The 15,487-nt window shown below is 31.8% G+C and overlaps 1 protein-coding gene across 3 annotated transcripts in view; it reads right to left on the reverse strand.

Moving 5' to 3' along the window:
- Nucleotides 1-465: 465 nt before the first annotated feature.
- LOC109536018 (visual system homeobox 2) overlaps nucleotides 466-15,487 on the reverse strand; it is a 115,687-nt gene continuing 100,665 nt past the window's right edge. For all 3 annotated transcript variants that reach the window (XM_048670324.1, XM_048670323.1, XM_048670322.1), the window contains exons 7-8: nucleotides 13,406-13,580; nucleotides 466-6,067 (exon numbers count right to left, since the gene is read on the reverse strand). In XM_048670324.1, the coding sequence (XP_048526281.1) occupies nucleotides 5,634-6,067; nucleotides 13,406-13,580 (609 nt within the window). In that variant the 3' untranslated portion in view covers nucleotides 466-5,633. The remainder of the gene's footprint in view (nucleotides 6,068-13,405; nucleotides 13,581-15,487) is intronic.

Below are 15,487 nucleotides of genomic sequence, written 5' to 3' on the forward strand. Positions count from 1 at the left end.
AAAGTATTGATTATGTTTTGTTAGACGTTCGCATTGACTACAAATCAACTAAATTCCAAAAATTGCTGCTTATATGAAAATCTAGTGACTGTCTAGGTATCTACTACACAAAATGTCGTACTTAATACATACATTCCTATACTAGGAATAGCTTCTAATCAGCAAGAATATTATCGCTTCTCTAAATTACTCAGTATTAAAAATTACATTTTATTTACACACCAACGATACTAATTGTTGCCGATTAGATTACGCTAGAAATTTATTGCACTGAAAGTAGGCAAATTACGGCAAATCGATTTTTACAACTACATACAACTATATAGGTAGATCAATGATGAAAAATTGCAATCAAACTGCTTGGTTCCTGATCAGTTCGATGTTATGTTCGGAAAAAGGAGGAATCATTCTCCATCCAATATGGTTGAAAATATCAAAATGCTGTATTTAACACATACGGGACAATGGCATTGAGTGCTATTTTAATCACAATGACAAACAAAGGTCAAATTCACAAGCTGTAGGTGCGTACTGGCAATATCCTGTTTCCTTTAAGCAAGTTATTCTTTTGGTCAACTATAGTTGATAATATCAGGCTTAAGGTTGGAGAAAAACCATCATAATTCCTAGACGTACAATGAAGGCTGGAGATCATTAAACTTGGCTGCGATAAAGTTTTGGGGCCATTTACAAACATTGACCAAAATAATCTCTTGCGTTCGTCACGAGCTTAATACAGTTTCAAAGTGACCTCGAAACACCAGCTTTTGTAAGCGATTAGCTACCCTTGAAGGAAAAGAATCAAAGCCCTAAGTAGCTTTTCTGGATCATAACATTATTTACGTAACCCTGATTGCGCAAAATAATTTGTTACAAAACTCTGCAATAAACTAATTAAAAAATTGCTTTATTGGTACATTTACGTTATTTTCAAGTGGCGATAATTTGAGATTTAACTGGTAAAGTTGGCTGACAAGACAAATGGCCGCTCTCACCCTAGCTCCGTCCCAGCTTAATATGCAGGTATAAAAACTCATTCTAAAAATAGAGGGCTTATAATAATGGTTTGTTGCCCAGCTGCTTCATCTGCCTGAGGGAAATTTCGAAAGCTTTATCAATGCGAAGAAGTCTGATTTATTCCTAGTCAACAGTATTAGCAAGCGAGCAAGCTAAAATAAATTTACTCATTTACAAGAAGTTCGCCTGATAACTAACTGAAATGTTTAATTAACTGTTATTGCATGAGTTATTTGCCTAACTAAACGTGTTTGAGGTCAGTCGCGTTTCTTTAATGGCGTTTGAACCAGGAATAAGAGTTTGCTTGACACGTACATGTTCAGTACAAGAAAATGTTTTCAATGTAAGGAAAAACAGAACCAGATTCTGCTAAATTGTTGTTTATTTAAAACTGTTTTAGATTTTTCAAGTCTGTTTTCATGTATTTGCTTAAACAGTCCCCTCTTTTTCTGAGAATGAAGTTTCTCCTTGATACTCCTTTATATTCATTTCGCTGTTGTTACCTATTCGTTATACTAAAGGCAGTTTTTCAGGGAAACATTGTATTTCTAATTTTCCTCTCAAATTCCTCATGTGGAAGTAATTGGCAACTGAAGTAAGTATTTTCCGGTTATTGTTTTAATTGAAAGTGCGCTTTGTATTTGTAGTTCAACTACATTAAAATAAATCAACATACTTTCTGATTGTATGTGAGCTAAACGTTTCATGTTCAAGTCATGTTTTTATTTTCAGCAAGTAAATTTGAAAAGAATGTCGACTGTTTATTTTAAAACCCAAGAAAAATTTCTGGAAAAAACAGTTGTATACAATAAAGTTTTATATACAAACCCGATGCATATTTACATAAAGTTTTTTGTCAAACAATTGCTGTTGAAGGCAAGTTGTTATCATATTTGAATCACAAATTCCAATTTATATTTTATTTTGATGCTATTTGAGACATGAAATTTAAGATATTTTCACCTTTTTGCCGACTATTAAGCGAATATTTCTACAGCGTTATCTAATTACGTGGCCAAATTTTTTGAAGTGAATACTCAATATACATGACATTGAAGTAAATAAAAAAACGTTTTTTTTTAAATACCTTCATTATCATAATTGCCCTAAATAGACTAAAAATGTTAACCCCAGTGGCGTGCAGGAAGACAACTTGTCCAATACTTTTGGCAAAAAAATGTACCTACGCCGTTTAGTTATTTTAAAAATTTTTCTATTTTGTCGGAATAATCACCTTTCGATAAAACTTTTTTGTCATCCTTTGGTGCTTATTTCTATCTTACTACGTTTTTGAGGCAAAAAATAAAAACCTCTTTGTTCCAGGTTTATGTGACAACATTTAATTCTACTATATTAATCAGCAATTAAAATAATACAAACTATATTTACCAATTGCTTCTTTTTGCAGAGACTAAAATTGGTTTTCGTTTTAAAAACTCCTGCGTAACTTTATTATTTGCCATCCAGTATATTGCAAAATAATACGTAACTGTTTTCATAAACTTTGATTCTTTTCCTAACATTTAATTAACAAATCTATGGGACTAAAACTTAGAATTTTAACTGTGCATAAATAAATTACTATATATAAAAGTGCTTCACAGATTCGTTGCACTTTATCGGGGAAATTTTTAGGATAATTTAAGGGGATTGACAACATTTACAATACGTACAATATCCTTATAGAATAAACTATATTTGCCGAATTCATAAAACCGCTCATTCTTTTAGGAAATAATTCTAAAACAATTAAGGAACACCAAAGAATTACCAGCTTTCCTATCCAGGAGCGAGCAGAGGCGTGTTAGGGTGTGAAGTAGACATAAATTGCTCTTTTTTATTAATTTATATTCTCAATTTGAACACAGTGTCTACTGTAAGCAATTTTTTTTTCAATCATCATTGCATGAAACTATTAAATGCAAATAAAGGGATACTTTTTAGTGACTTAAAAGCACCAATAATTTTCGGAGTTAGGAAAATTTTTAGAAAGTTATTTTTTCTAACTCCAAAAGTTATTGGTCCATTTATGCCACGAAAAATGATCCCATTATTCGTATTTTCTAGGGAAGTTTATAATCCTTAAAGAGAAGGCCATTTTTTAAGTAAATCGACTGACCATTATTTTAATTTGAGATTGATTTATATCGGCAACAAACAATTTTGGAGTACCCGAAAATTCACAACAAAATTTAAATGATGGTATTATTTTTCGCAACTTAAACGCACCAATAATTTCCAGCGCTAGAAACATTCTTAGGAAAGGAAAAAGTTATTTTTTCCAACTCCAAAAGTGCGTTTAAACCACGAAAAATTATCCCATTATTTATATTTTTTTGAGAATTTTCGGGCACCCCGAAATTGTTTGCTGCCGATATAAATCAATCTCAAATTAAAACAAATTTCAGTCGATTTCTTTAGAAAATAGTCTTCTGTTTAACTTTTGTTTTTAACTAGAAATAAATTCGAATCTACAATAAACTTGGATAATAATAAAAAAGTTAATTTCAAAACTTACAGCAACCTTTCAAGCAAGCAAGTTAAATGAGGAAAATAAAAACAAATTTGCCACTAGAAAAACATCTCTCAATTGGAAAATCCTTTAAATCTATAAATTATTACAAAAAAAATGGCCAACTTTTGCAGCACAGTTTCAAACTGGCTCACACTGTTTATGAATAGCTCAAAAATTTCTTGTTTTAAAAAAGTTTAGGTTATTTCTTCTAACTACAAAAATTCTGGCCCGTTTAAGCCACGAAAAAATCTTCATTTGTATATTAAATGCAAAAATAGTATTTCAGCGGACTAAATTCTAACCAAATTTTTTTTTTGCTATTCATAAACATTGTGAGCCAGTTTGAAACCGTGCTGCAAAAGTTGCCATTTTTTTGTTCAAAGGTTTTTTCAGGTGAGGAATGTTTTTTCAGTTGCAAATATATTTTCATTTTCCTTATTTCATTATGGTAGTTTACAGCAATTCATTTATTATTTATTATATATTTGAAGTTATTCATTCAAGTTTTTTTTTTTAGTTTTCTCCCTCTCAGTCGGAAATTTATTTTCATTTTGCTCATTATGCATGTTTATTTATAGATCCGAACTTATTTCTGGCTAAAGGCACTTTCGAAAAATTTTGAAAATGATTATGTTTCTAAACCTTAAACAGAAGGCCATTTTTTTAAGAAATCGACTGAACATTGTTTTTATTTGAGATTGATTTATATACGCAACAAAGTTTACACTAATATTTACACAGAATTTTATAACAATGTATTTAAATGTACATGCAAATTCACAAAAAATGAAAACCTGCCAGTTCATTTTTTGAAAAGAAATCCGATTTCCAGCTACGTTGATGCAGCAATTTCGCTTAGAAATTTGATTTTTTACCTTTTTTGTATAGAACAGAGACATTTTGAATATAATGTTTCTTTTATTGCTGTCTTTTTACCAAATTGATTTAGACACATTCGGCTAAATTTGATGTTGAACTGTTTTAGTCATTAGTCGAAAATCAAACAAAAATTGCCCTTAAGATGGCTAAATAAATACGACAAAACATCAGTAATTTAAATCAATAACTGAAGTTTTGACTTTACGAAATCGCGTTATAAAATCGAATTCTAATAATAATTTTTAGATTAGATTAGATTTAGATTTTTTCACGAATGAACAATGACGAAAAAATTTTCTAAAAACTATTCAATTTTGGGCAAAATCTTCGTATCGTCAACTGCCTTTGCTACCTACATTGCTCAAATAAACTTGTTTCCTTTGCCAATCGCACGATTGATCACATCTGAATTTAGATCTGTTTTCCGAGTAAAATTATAAAGTGGATGCTGGCCATGCATTTTGCCGGAAAAAACACTTTGCTTTAATTTTGTGGAAACGTTTGCCAGTTTTGCATACGAAATCGCAAGTAAATGAGTTTTTCTTCGAATAATTTTAAATATTTGCACGGGCAAATGTAGCAAAGTTTATTATAATTCAATGGGAATATTGGATTTTTCACCAGAGAAAGTATGGGCAATTTTAAAATGTAAGATGTAAAAATGTTTTTGGATCATCTGCATTGGAAATTGTACAGGCATTTGTGCAAAATATTGCTCATCTTGTTTTAATTGCATATGTAAAGCATAATAAAATGATCGCTCGTGCCTACAAAGGCCAAAAAAATATTTGCGTCTGAAGTGCGTGCAAAAAAAAGCGCTGGGTTTGCTCCCAAAAAGGTTTGATGAGTTAAAAACATTAATCTTTTGCAGGCGAAAATGATAATTTGACGCACTTTCAAAGCGCAAAGACTCTCACAAACCACACAGGACGTTTATTTCAGTAAACAGATTCATATAAGTACTAATAACAAAAAGTATTTCGCACCAAGACACTGCGCAGAAATTGCACATAAAAGAACATTTTCATAGGCGAAGTTCTAGTTTTATGCCAAAATGACCACGCAGACTATGTATATTATTATAGATTATACTATATACAAAGACTTTGCGGGCAGAAAATTTGATTGATTTTTCATCAAAAATAAATTAATCCCAAACATGCCGAGCTCAAAACATTCCTGGATATTAAAGTTGAAAAAACCTCCACTACCCTTCATTATGTCAAAAAATACCCTGCTCAGCCCCACCACCATCAGGATGGTGCAAAGTGTTCTGGTTTGCATCACAACCCCCCGAACCCGACCGACCCCCACCCGAATGAACCATCAAATTGTGGTTCATCAGTTTCGCGCTATGTTCCTGAGCTTTCGCCCGCAAACATGCAATCGAATTGTTCCGGAACACTTCTGGATCATCTGGATACGGGTTGGGAACAGGTTGGGGTGGCTGTGAAGCGGCCACCCCTGCGATACTCAGCTGTTCTTTGCTGTCGATCATCGGGTTGGGATTGGGGGTGTGGGATGAGGAATTCGACTGATTATTTTGGCTGGAGGTATCGCTGGTATCCGTACGCATCGAAGTGGTATCTTCATGATCGCTGGTCGTTTCTGAGTCCTTGAGCTGTTCGGCCGCCTCGATTGATTTGCGATGCATACCTGAAATGGGAAAACGAAATAAATAACTTATTTTACTTAGTGTTTCTACACAGGGTCTAAGAGAGCAGGTAGTCATTTGATCCTATTACGAAGAAAACTCAAGAGTTGGTTTTTGCTTGGAATTGAACCAAAAATAATGGGTGAAATTCTTCATTCTTTGATAAATCAGTGGCGCACCGTTTTTTTCTTCGAAAATATTGAATGTAATGTAGGTAGGCGCGCCACTGGTGAGCGAAAAATTTTTTAGATCAGTAAAAATTAGACCACTCGATAGCTACTAACATGTGCAAAATTTCGTTAAAATATCACAAGCGGTTGCAGATATACAGGATGTCTACTTAAGTATGCACCATATATATATGAATGATATGGGAAACATTTCCTTTATTAATTTAGCAAAAAAAATTTATTCTTCATAAGAAAATTCTGTTTAGTTCATAACCTAAAAAATTGTCAGATACGTATTTTTATTTTCGACAATACCAAAAATCTTCAGTAAGAAAAGTTCATTATAGTTATACTATGATCAACTTCAAGTTTTGTTATTTTTAAGTAATATGAGAAATTTGTTATTATTAATTTTGCGAAAAAAACCTTACTCTTGATAAAAAGTTATGTATGTTCTAAAATCTACAATACAATCATCGGATGCCGATTTTTTTCTTGTTTCTACTTGTTTGTCAGAAAATATTAGTTTTGCCCAAAAGTAAAGTAACTTTATTTTTGAAAATATCGAAAATTTTAATCAGTTATCAATTTATTTGTTAAACATTTGATAACATTTACGTCTCTTAACATCTATTGCATTATTTTGATGATGTATTAAAATAATTGATATACAACAAAAGAAAAATTTGCCCATAAGAATTTATTTTATCCTTTTCTTTCTTTTCATCTTCACATTTAACACGAATTAAAGTTACGTTTTTTTTTGTTTTGAAATCATATGAAAATTCAGCGAATTTTACCGAACTTTAACTTTCTTTTTAGAAAATGTTCCTGAATTTTTATGGTGATAAGATATTATCAAACAAACATCGCATGTTGTATGTTGCTAATTTGCGAGTTTCACATTGCAAAAATCAAAGTAGAGAACTTCTGTTCCGATTTTTTCAAGTTAATATCAAATTTATTATTATATTAAAAATTCGTTAGTTGATTAATTCGATATATCTATTATAATTTATGGGGTCGATTTTAATTCATTATTATTCTTTCTTTAGTGAAACTGATTTGTCTCCTCGTTTCTTAGAAATTTTACATATCTGACTTTCAGCGTGATTACTTGCCGATAAACTTGTATAATGCCTAGACCAAAAATAAGACAAAATGTCCATATATCCAGATGCCAATTTTCCGGAAACCGTTCAATATACAGGGTGATTCAAACTTCATTCCTTTAAAGGGGTAATAGGGGCTCACTTGCAAGGTACGAGAAAAATAGTCAAATTTTTTTTTCGATAATTTCTAGAAGATATTAACAGTTGAAAATTGAATTTCAACCTTTTTATTAAGCATTATTTTGAAAGTGTTCCATGTTTAATTGGAAGCATATTGGAATACTTAAGCATTCAAAAAGGAAAATTACGATCTTTGCTTCGAATTAGGAAAATTTTTGATATTCAAAAAGTTCTCTTCTACAATTTGTTGATGAAAAATCAAATCGGCAATAATGTTTTTTGGCATTAACAGGTAGTTACAGGTGGATAGCGACGAGCAATTAGCAATTAATCGAATACGAGAAGCTATTCGAGAAGAGTGCATAATACGGTGATTACACAGGCACTTTTTGGAGTTACAGACTCAAATGTATGTTTTCGTAATTACGAAGCACCAGGTATTTACGTAATTAGGCAAATTACCTTGAAAAACATTGTTGCCGTTTTTCTAATATAGTTTTTTGCAAATTTCTGTTTTTAATAACAATTAATTTGTTTTACTATTTTTTCTGTACGCCTTAAAACCGCCAGACAACACCTCCAGAGGAATGACGCCAATGTTGAATCACCCTGTATGTATGCTACATAAAAAACGATTAGAATTTTGTAGTGAACTGAATAAAATGACTATTGACTAAAATTATTGGCCTTAAAAATATAAATCGATGGATCGTAGCGATTTTTAGAAAAGCAAACTTTTTATTTTTATTGTTTATAATTTTTAAATAATTATGTATATGCTATAGACAGCTTGCAAAAAGTTTTTAATTTGTGTCCTTATTATGCCAAATGGTTGCGCGAATCTACAGAGTGTTAATTTGTATTCAGTTCATAGTCACTCAAAAATATTGCCAGCTTTATTAAGAAAATTATCACCGATTTCTGGATATTTCCGGGAGAAAGTATTTCAACGGAAAAACGAAAAAGTCATATTTGCTCGAATTCTTTTAGCTTGCGCTGCGCACTGCATAAATGGGGATCGTTTTCAGGCATTATATTCCTCCTATCTTATGCAAGTACATATTTAATCTACAGGTTTGAGACTGATGAAATAGAAATAAAGGATATAAGTGTTTTGAAATTGAAACAAAAAAATTGCCGAAACGTATGCCCCAATAACAATTTCAACTTTAACGATTTTAATTTAATACATTACAAGATTCATGATGAGTTTTCAACGTATTTAAAAATATATATCGAGTTTTCTTTTTCCAAACTGGTTCATTTGACACTTTTTTATTTAATCTTTTGTACTTTTGTCGGTTTGGCGAGTGAATTTTTAAGTTTCACACCTAAAGGTTATCGAAATACAGTCCAATTTAGTCTTATTCCAGAGACTGTACCTATAGGTTAGATATTTAGGAAAATGACTGAGACTTTCATTTAATAAATTCTCGACAAAACCAGTTAAATGACGCGATAAGTAGCCCATCGTAGCGCATCCTTTGAAGCAAAATCTCGCTACTAAATCAAGGAAACTCAAATTTTGCTTCCATTAAATCACTAGTGTTGTAAGGACGTGTTTCAACGCGCTTGAAAGTAGTAAAACAAAATTGTCGCTGTTATTCAAAAATTAGGCTTTTTGATAAAACCAATGAAAAGGTCTAGTGTAACTGCAACACTATTATCAGTTTCCGCGAAATTGATCACATATTCAATAATCCCTATTAAGTGCGAATTTCAAATAGCTCTTAGGCGTATCCAATTGCATAAGACAATTCAGCTCGAGATTGAAATACTTCAATATAAGCTGCTATTCTAACAGAAGAAAATTGAATGGAAAGTAAACCGTGGCAAAAACTTGTTTATGCGACCGGATGTTAGTGCTGCATTAAAATAATTCTCGCGAGCATCGTTGTAAGCGAACAGGTAGCCAAGCAAGCAAGCAACAAGCATTCTCATACTTTATAGTTACTCAACGATTTCAACACAATCGTGAGTCGTGAGGCAGCTGCACTGTTTTTAGATTCATACGCCGTAACATTAATTAGAAAAATTGTAAGCAACGCGTTGTTGCCAGCGGAAAAGCTTCGACTGTCTTGGACTATCTGAAGCAATGGCTTAGTTCCAAGCCTTATCATCGTGTAATGCCGTGCGTATATGATCAGGCCATAACAACAAAAAGAAACAAGTTATGAAGCCAATGGTAGCATTAATTATGGCAGTATTCATGCTTAACCCTGAAATTTTGCCTGAAACCTGAACTTTGCCATTTGTATCTATATGGATTTAACAACAACCTTCCGACGAATGAATAATATGAAAGTTCAGAGATATGGCTTATTATTGGTTTTTCAATGTATTGCAAGCAACTACATGAATAAATTTCAATATTCCCCAGCTCATGCATCAGATAGACAACTTTATTAATACAGCTTTAATGAGTTTGTGTGTTTTGGGATTGAGGAATTATCTTAGCACATCTGGCCAGTAACAGATTTAGAGCTGAAAAAAAAAACTCATTTGAATCACAAGCAATTCTAATTGGGGTACGCAGCTGCAGCTATTGAACTCTCTTACTTGCACGAATGCTGCCGTTAATGAAGGCATTCTGAGTGTAGGATCTTAGAGTTTCGAAAAATTCGAGTTGCCTCCATGAAAAATCTACAAGGATTTTATGAACAACCAGGTGCGAAATTAGCTCCCAATAAACCCTTACTACTGAAACATTCATTGCAATTAACTGATTTATTTCATGCTTTTCTATTTCTGTTGCTTCAGTCACTTTCCTCACTAACAATATTGCCCGGTTTTATTTTCTTATTACTGTATACTTTGTTCTGCTGATGTTGAAGTTTTTTTGTTCTTCCTCTTCGCTTATTATTACAGTATTATTAACTACAAGCCTTCATTTGATTTTTTTGCATTATTTGTCTTTTAGTAAGATTGAAGATCTAAACAGATTGAGTGTGTAATTTATGTTATATCTTAGTGGACACATTGCTTTTTAAGTGTACCTACTCGATTTTAAATATTATTGCGTTTAGCTTTCCACTCTATTTTGCAAAAGCAGTGCATCATTTTCCACTTTTCTTTATTATTAAGTAGTTTAATTTGATAAATTAGTTTCCTTACTTGTAAAATTTTTCATATGCGCTCATCTAATTTTCGAAGTTTCAATACATTCATGTTTCATTTTCTTAATTTTACACTTGTCATCATGAGCTCCATGTTTCCTCGCCTTTGTTTTTTTCCTTATTTTTTTGATTCATTTAAATCACCATATTTTAGTAGTTGCTCTTCGGATTATTTCCTTTTTGACCACCTCGTTACAAAAGTTTCCTTGTTAGGTCCGATTTTCGAGCAACTTTGTAGGAGATTTTTTAATACAGTTTTACACAATTTTGCTTATAAAAATTCTTCTTACAGAAGGACAGTCAAAAGGAAATTATCTGATTTTTTCTTTTTGTTCTTACAAAAATGTTTCTTTCCGATTTTCATGCAATTTCAGGCAAATGCAATCAAATAGTAAATTCTTTTCTATGGTTGTCAATTTTACTTTTCTTATACCAGAACATTCATTTTGTAATTTATTTACCCCTACATATTTTTTTTGTTTCTACCACAAAATCAGTTTGCTTAGGATCCACCAGGGTTTAATTTTTATAAACTTGCATTTTTTTCGGAAACTTTAGTTCTTCAGTATTTCTAATCATCTTGTCTTTTTAAGATATGATATACGGATGTTGAAACACAAGTTTTAGACCTAATTTTATGTATTTCTCATTTTTCAAGGCAAGAAATTGGTTGGTGATTATTTTTGAATAATGCAACTTAATTTCAGGAAAACGTATTAAAAAGAAATAAACAAATATAAGTAAAAATTTTAAATGGAGCAATTTAATTTTTAATAATTTAATTGGATTGAGATTAAATTGAGTGCGTAAGAATCTGGATTGAAAAACTTCAATAACAAATGAAATATCTATACAAATCTACATATTTATTTTTATTTAAATTAAAGAACTGTATCTGCAAAAATAGTTAGTATTGAGTTTCTGAAAATTGTTTCTAAATTTGAGCCGTGGTTTGTATTTTTTTAACTATTTCCTGTGTTGGAAAAATTAATACTTTGCTGAACTTCCTTTTCGAAAACCGCAATTACTGCTAACTAATGCTTTGTTAGTTTTACTGTTGAGTCTTGCTTAGATGGAACTGTTTTTAGCAAATTGCCATTCATGCAGGTTCATTCATGCATGTTACATCCACTTCCGAAAAAGGTGTGGAATTATTTTTTTTTTGGTAGCTCTACCGCACTTAAATTTCCACATTTACTTCTGAATCAATCGCACTTGTTCCATGCAAAATAATCTAGTTACTTAAATAGCCGCCAACATTTAGTAAAAAATATATAGATACATAAATAATGTGTTTAAAGAAATATACAGCTTTAAGAAACCGTCTTGAACTGAAAGAATGATAATTAACAAATCAATTTGCCAACATTCTTCTACTCAACTCAACTTCTACTCAACTCTCAATACTCAACACACGTGTTGCTTAGTCTAGTAGAAAACCCCTTCTTTTGAAGGTTATTTTAAGGAAAATTAAGGTGAAGAAAAAACGGTATAGGGAAAGTATGAATAATATCCTGCAAAAGTGGCATTCTGCTAATAGTATTAGGAAATTAACCAGGAAATTTTGCAATTATAAAATAAATGAAACTGTCAAACCAGCATTCAAATTCCAAATGTTCTGCTTTGATTTTAAAGCTAAACTTCGTAAGGTAGAATTTCTCTTACTTTATTATAATACTTAATATTCTGTAAGTGAGCCGAAACTTGTAACGTAAAGGCATTTAAATCACGAATTTCATAGATTTATGGATATTGCCATAAATCCTTGTAAAAACATAAATATTTCCGTATTACTTGACCTTAGTTCTGATCATATAAACACGCATGATGTTTTCACCCAATATTACAGCCTTGAAGACGTATTTAGTGAACATAAGTCTCTGATTGGTGCTTATGAAACCAAAAATTTCTCTATCACTAACAGAAAGCTTGTGACCAATAAGAAAAATAAATCTAACTAATTTGTCCAACTGAAAATATTACTAATTGCTTTCCAGTCTATTGCCACGAAATATATTTTATTAATGGAAATTAGATCTAAATATGACTTAAATAAATAAGTTTGACCCATTTAATTAAATTAAAAAAAATATAATTCACCGTAGTCTATCGCGAGTGAAAAGACCCAAGAATTTACCGTTAGGAACCTGCCTAATGGTGATGGTACTGTATATTAATTGGTGGCTTTCAGTAAATGTTAAGCCAAATCTATTGGTGCTAAATCAGGCGAATTGCTAGGCTTGTGGTGTTGATGCTACATGTTTCTTTTGAATTGGAAGCAGAGAATGCACTCTTTGATTCTTATTTGCTTATTAAGGGAAAATTTGGAAACGAGTTGCGATGTAAAATTTAATTTCGAATCACCAATGCGGCAACATCGCGCATTATCCCGCTACGAAACTACGGTAGTGCGGTTGATGTTGGCGTTCTTGCTACGGACTACAGAACTACAAGGCTACTCTACGTGACTTCGACTACGAATTGCTACGAAAATGATCTGGGCGCCCTCGAGCAGCAATTTAAGTAAGCCGACATTCGATTATTGAAAGATGTGGCGTTGTCTTTGGAACTTTGAACATGCATTCAGACGCGGATATTAGCAAGTTGTCTTGTTGCAACCATCAAAGCGACTGAATCGATAGAGGTCTCTGACTGTTTTCGTTCAAATTTGATGATATTATGTATACCCTACATGTAAAGTTCGACAGAATTTGCTCCATTGATTGAACACTTGAAAGACATCGAAAAAAGTAATTTTGCCAAATCGTTCCTATCGAACTTTACCGCCAAGTTAGAAATAAGACATACTGCCTAAGGATTACCTAGCAACCATGGGGCTACACATTCGTTTTCCTTTGCACTTTTTAAGATGGTTTCGGGTAGCGGCAGGCTGTGCCTCACCATCGCCCCATAAAGTCCATACTCTGCCATTATGGTACTTCGGCCCCAACACTTTTCCGTTTTGCGCCATTTTGCCCGACGATTTTGGAACCAGACCTATAAAATTACAATCAAAATCAGTGTTTCCTGAAATTTTGAGAAAACATGTATCTATTATTGCTATTTTAATCAGTAGTCAATCAGTAGCAAAAGGAAGAAAAATAAAGAAAATATTAATAACGATTAGGGTTGGTATCTTGGAGCATTAAGAAAATAATAATAACAAATCGTTTAACTGCAAACTGCGCATGAAACTTTTTAGAATCTATAAAGTACAAAAGCCAAGAAATTAAATCAGAATTTTAAGAAACGAAAAGACTAGACGAAGACCCAAAATAAATCAGCAATCAGCATCTAATTAATTATAACTTAAGAGTATCACAAAAATATCTCTACTTGTTTAATGTTGATCAATCCCTGTGATTTTGAAACTCTGAATCGAGGTGAGAAAGATTACTATAATAGTTAGTCTTTAATCTTCGTTTCAATTTTATTTTTTATTCTTTCTTAACTCCATTCCCAATTTCAATGTATGTTCCGACATTATGAAATTTAATTATTTTTCCTACATAACACGAAAAATTTCCGAAACCTTTTTCCCTAATCGCTACTCTAAATTTTATTGGCGTTTCTACTTCCCAAGTTCCTCGACATTTTTCATTGTTTTTATGGTAATATTTGGCGAAAAACCATAGCTTTAATAACATTCATTTTTAGTCAAATATACCTGGCTATTTTTTTAACTGACCATATTAAGGAAATAATTGATAAATATCGTGAATCTACTTATTAGGCAAAATATCCACATAAATAATGCCGACTTCCACCCTTTACAAACATACGAAAATCGTTTTTAAAATGTGAAAATCCTTATTTATTGTAAACATTTTTCGAAAAATACTCTTACTGCACTATTTCAAACACTTTCCATTTACCTATGCCCTCACAGTTCCGTATTACTTCTTAATTAATCCGAAACGGGGGGCTAATCGGATGTGATTGTGGTCCAAAATTACGCCTTTTAATACCGTGCCCTGCGTTTTCATTCTACAATCTGTTCGAAACAGTTTCCGTTTTGCCACAAGGCCCAGGGGCTACGCCCTGATATCAAAACTGTTATTGACATTTATTTCATTAGAGCATTTTGCTATAAATTCTACATATGGAAAATTGGATAATTTGATGGGAAAATGACTTTCGAGTCGCAATTAATGAATTTTAGGATGTATCAAATTTAATGTTGATGAAAGATCTGGATATCTAATTTTTTATTTATTAAATACTCACGATGAGGTTTATTTAAATTGGCAACTGATTTTTTACGGGTCTAAATAAGAGTGGAACATTTCTTCGCAAATTTTTTTTTCTCATCAAATATTGGGTTTTGATTTAAAAAAATAACATTTTCTACAATTTTCTTTGATAATTAATATATTAATACATAATTTATATTAACAGACAAATTTCTCCAGTATTGTGAGGTTTTGACGGAATGGCGCAAAATAATTAAGAAGAATATTTTCCTCTGATTTAACAATATATGCGCATCCCCCATTTTGCCCAGAAACCTCTAGTGCCATCTGTAGAATGTCTAGAAGGAATTTTTAAGCCGTATTTACATAGCTTGGCATCGAAATATACAGACTATTCACAAAAGAAGCCAATTTATCTACACTGAAACAATTGTGCAAACACGAAAAATTCATAGTTTTTTAACATATTTTTTAGGAATATGCGGTAGAATGTGCTTCGACTTAAAGAAGCACACGTTTTGGATAAAAACAGGAACATTTTAAAGCTTAAAATTAATTTCGTTTCTTTAAAACAGTTGTATAAGAGTTAGGGAACGGATTCCTGATTTTAGGCTTAGAGTGGTTTCTAGAAGAGGATATTTATCGGCATCACGTCGTAAAACACTTTAAAAATCTATAATAAAGTAATAAATTGGAATACAACTGATACAG

Source organism: Dendroctonus ponderosae, unplaced genomic scaffold (genome assembly GCF_020466585.1).
Source record: "Dendroctonus ponderosae isolate FM_Combo_2020 unplaced genomic scaffold, Dpon_F_20191213v2 Dpon_F_20191213_1, whole genome shotgun sequence".
NCBI classification, from domain to species: domain Eukaryota; kingdom Metazoa; phylum Arthropoda; class Insecta; order Coleoptera; family Curculionidae; genus Dendroctonus; species Dendroctonus ponderosae.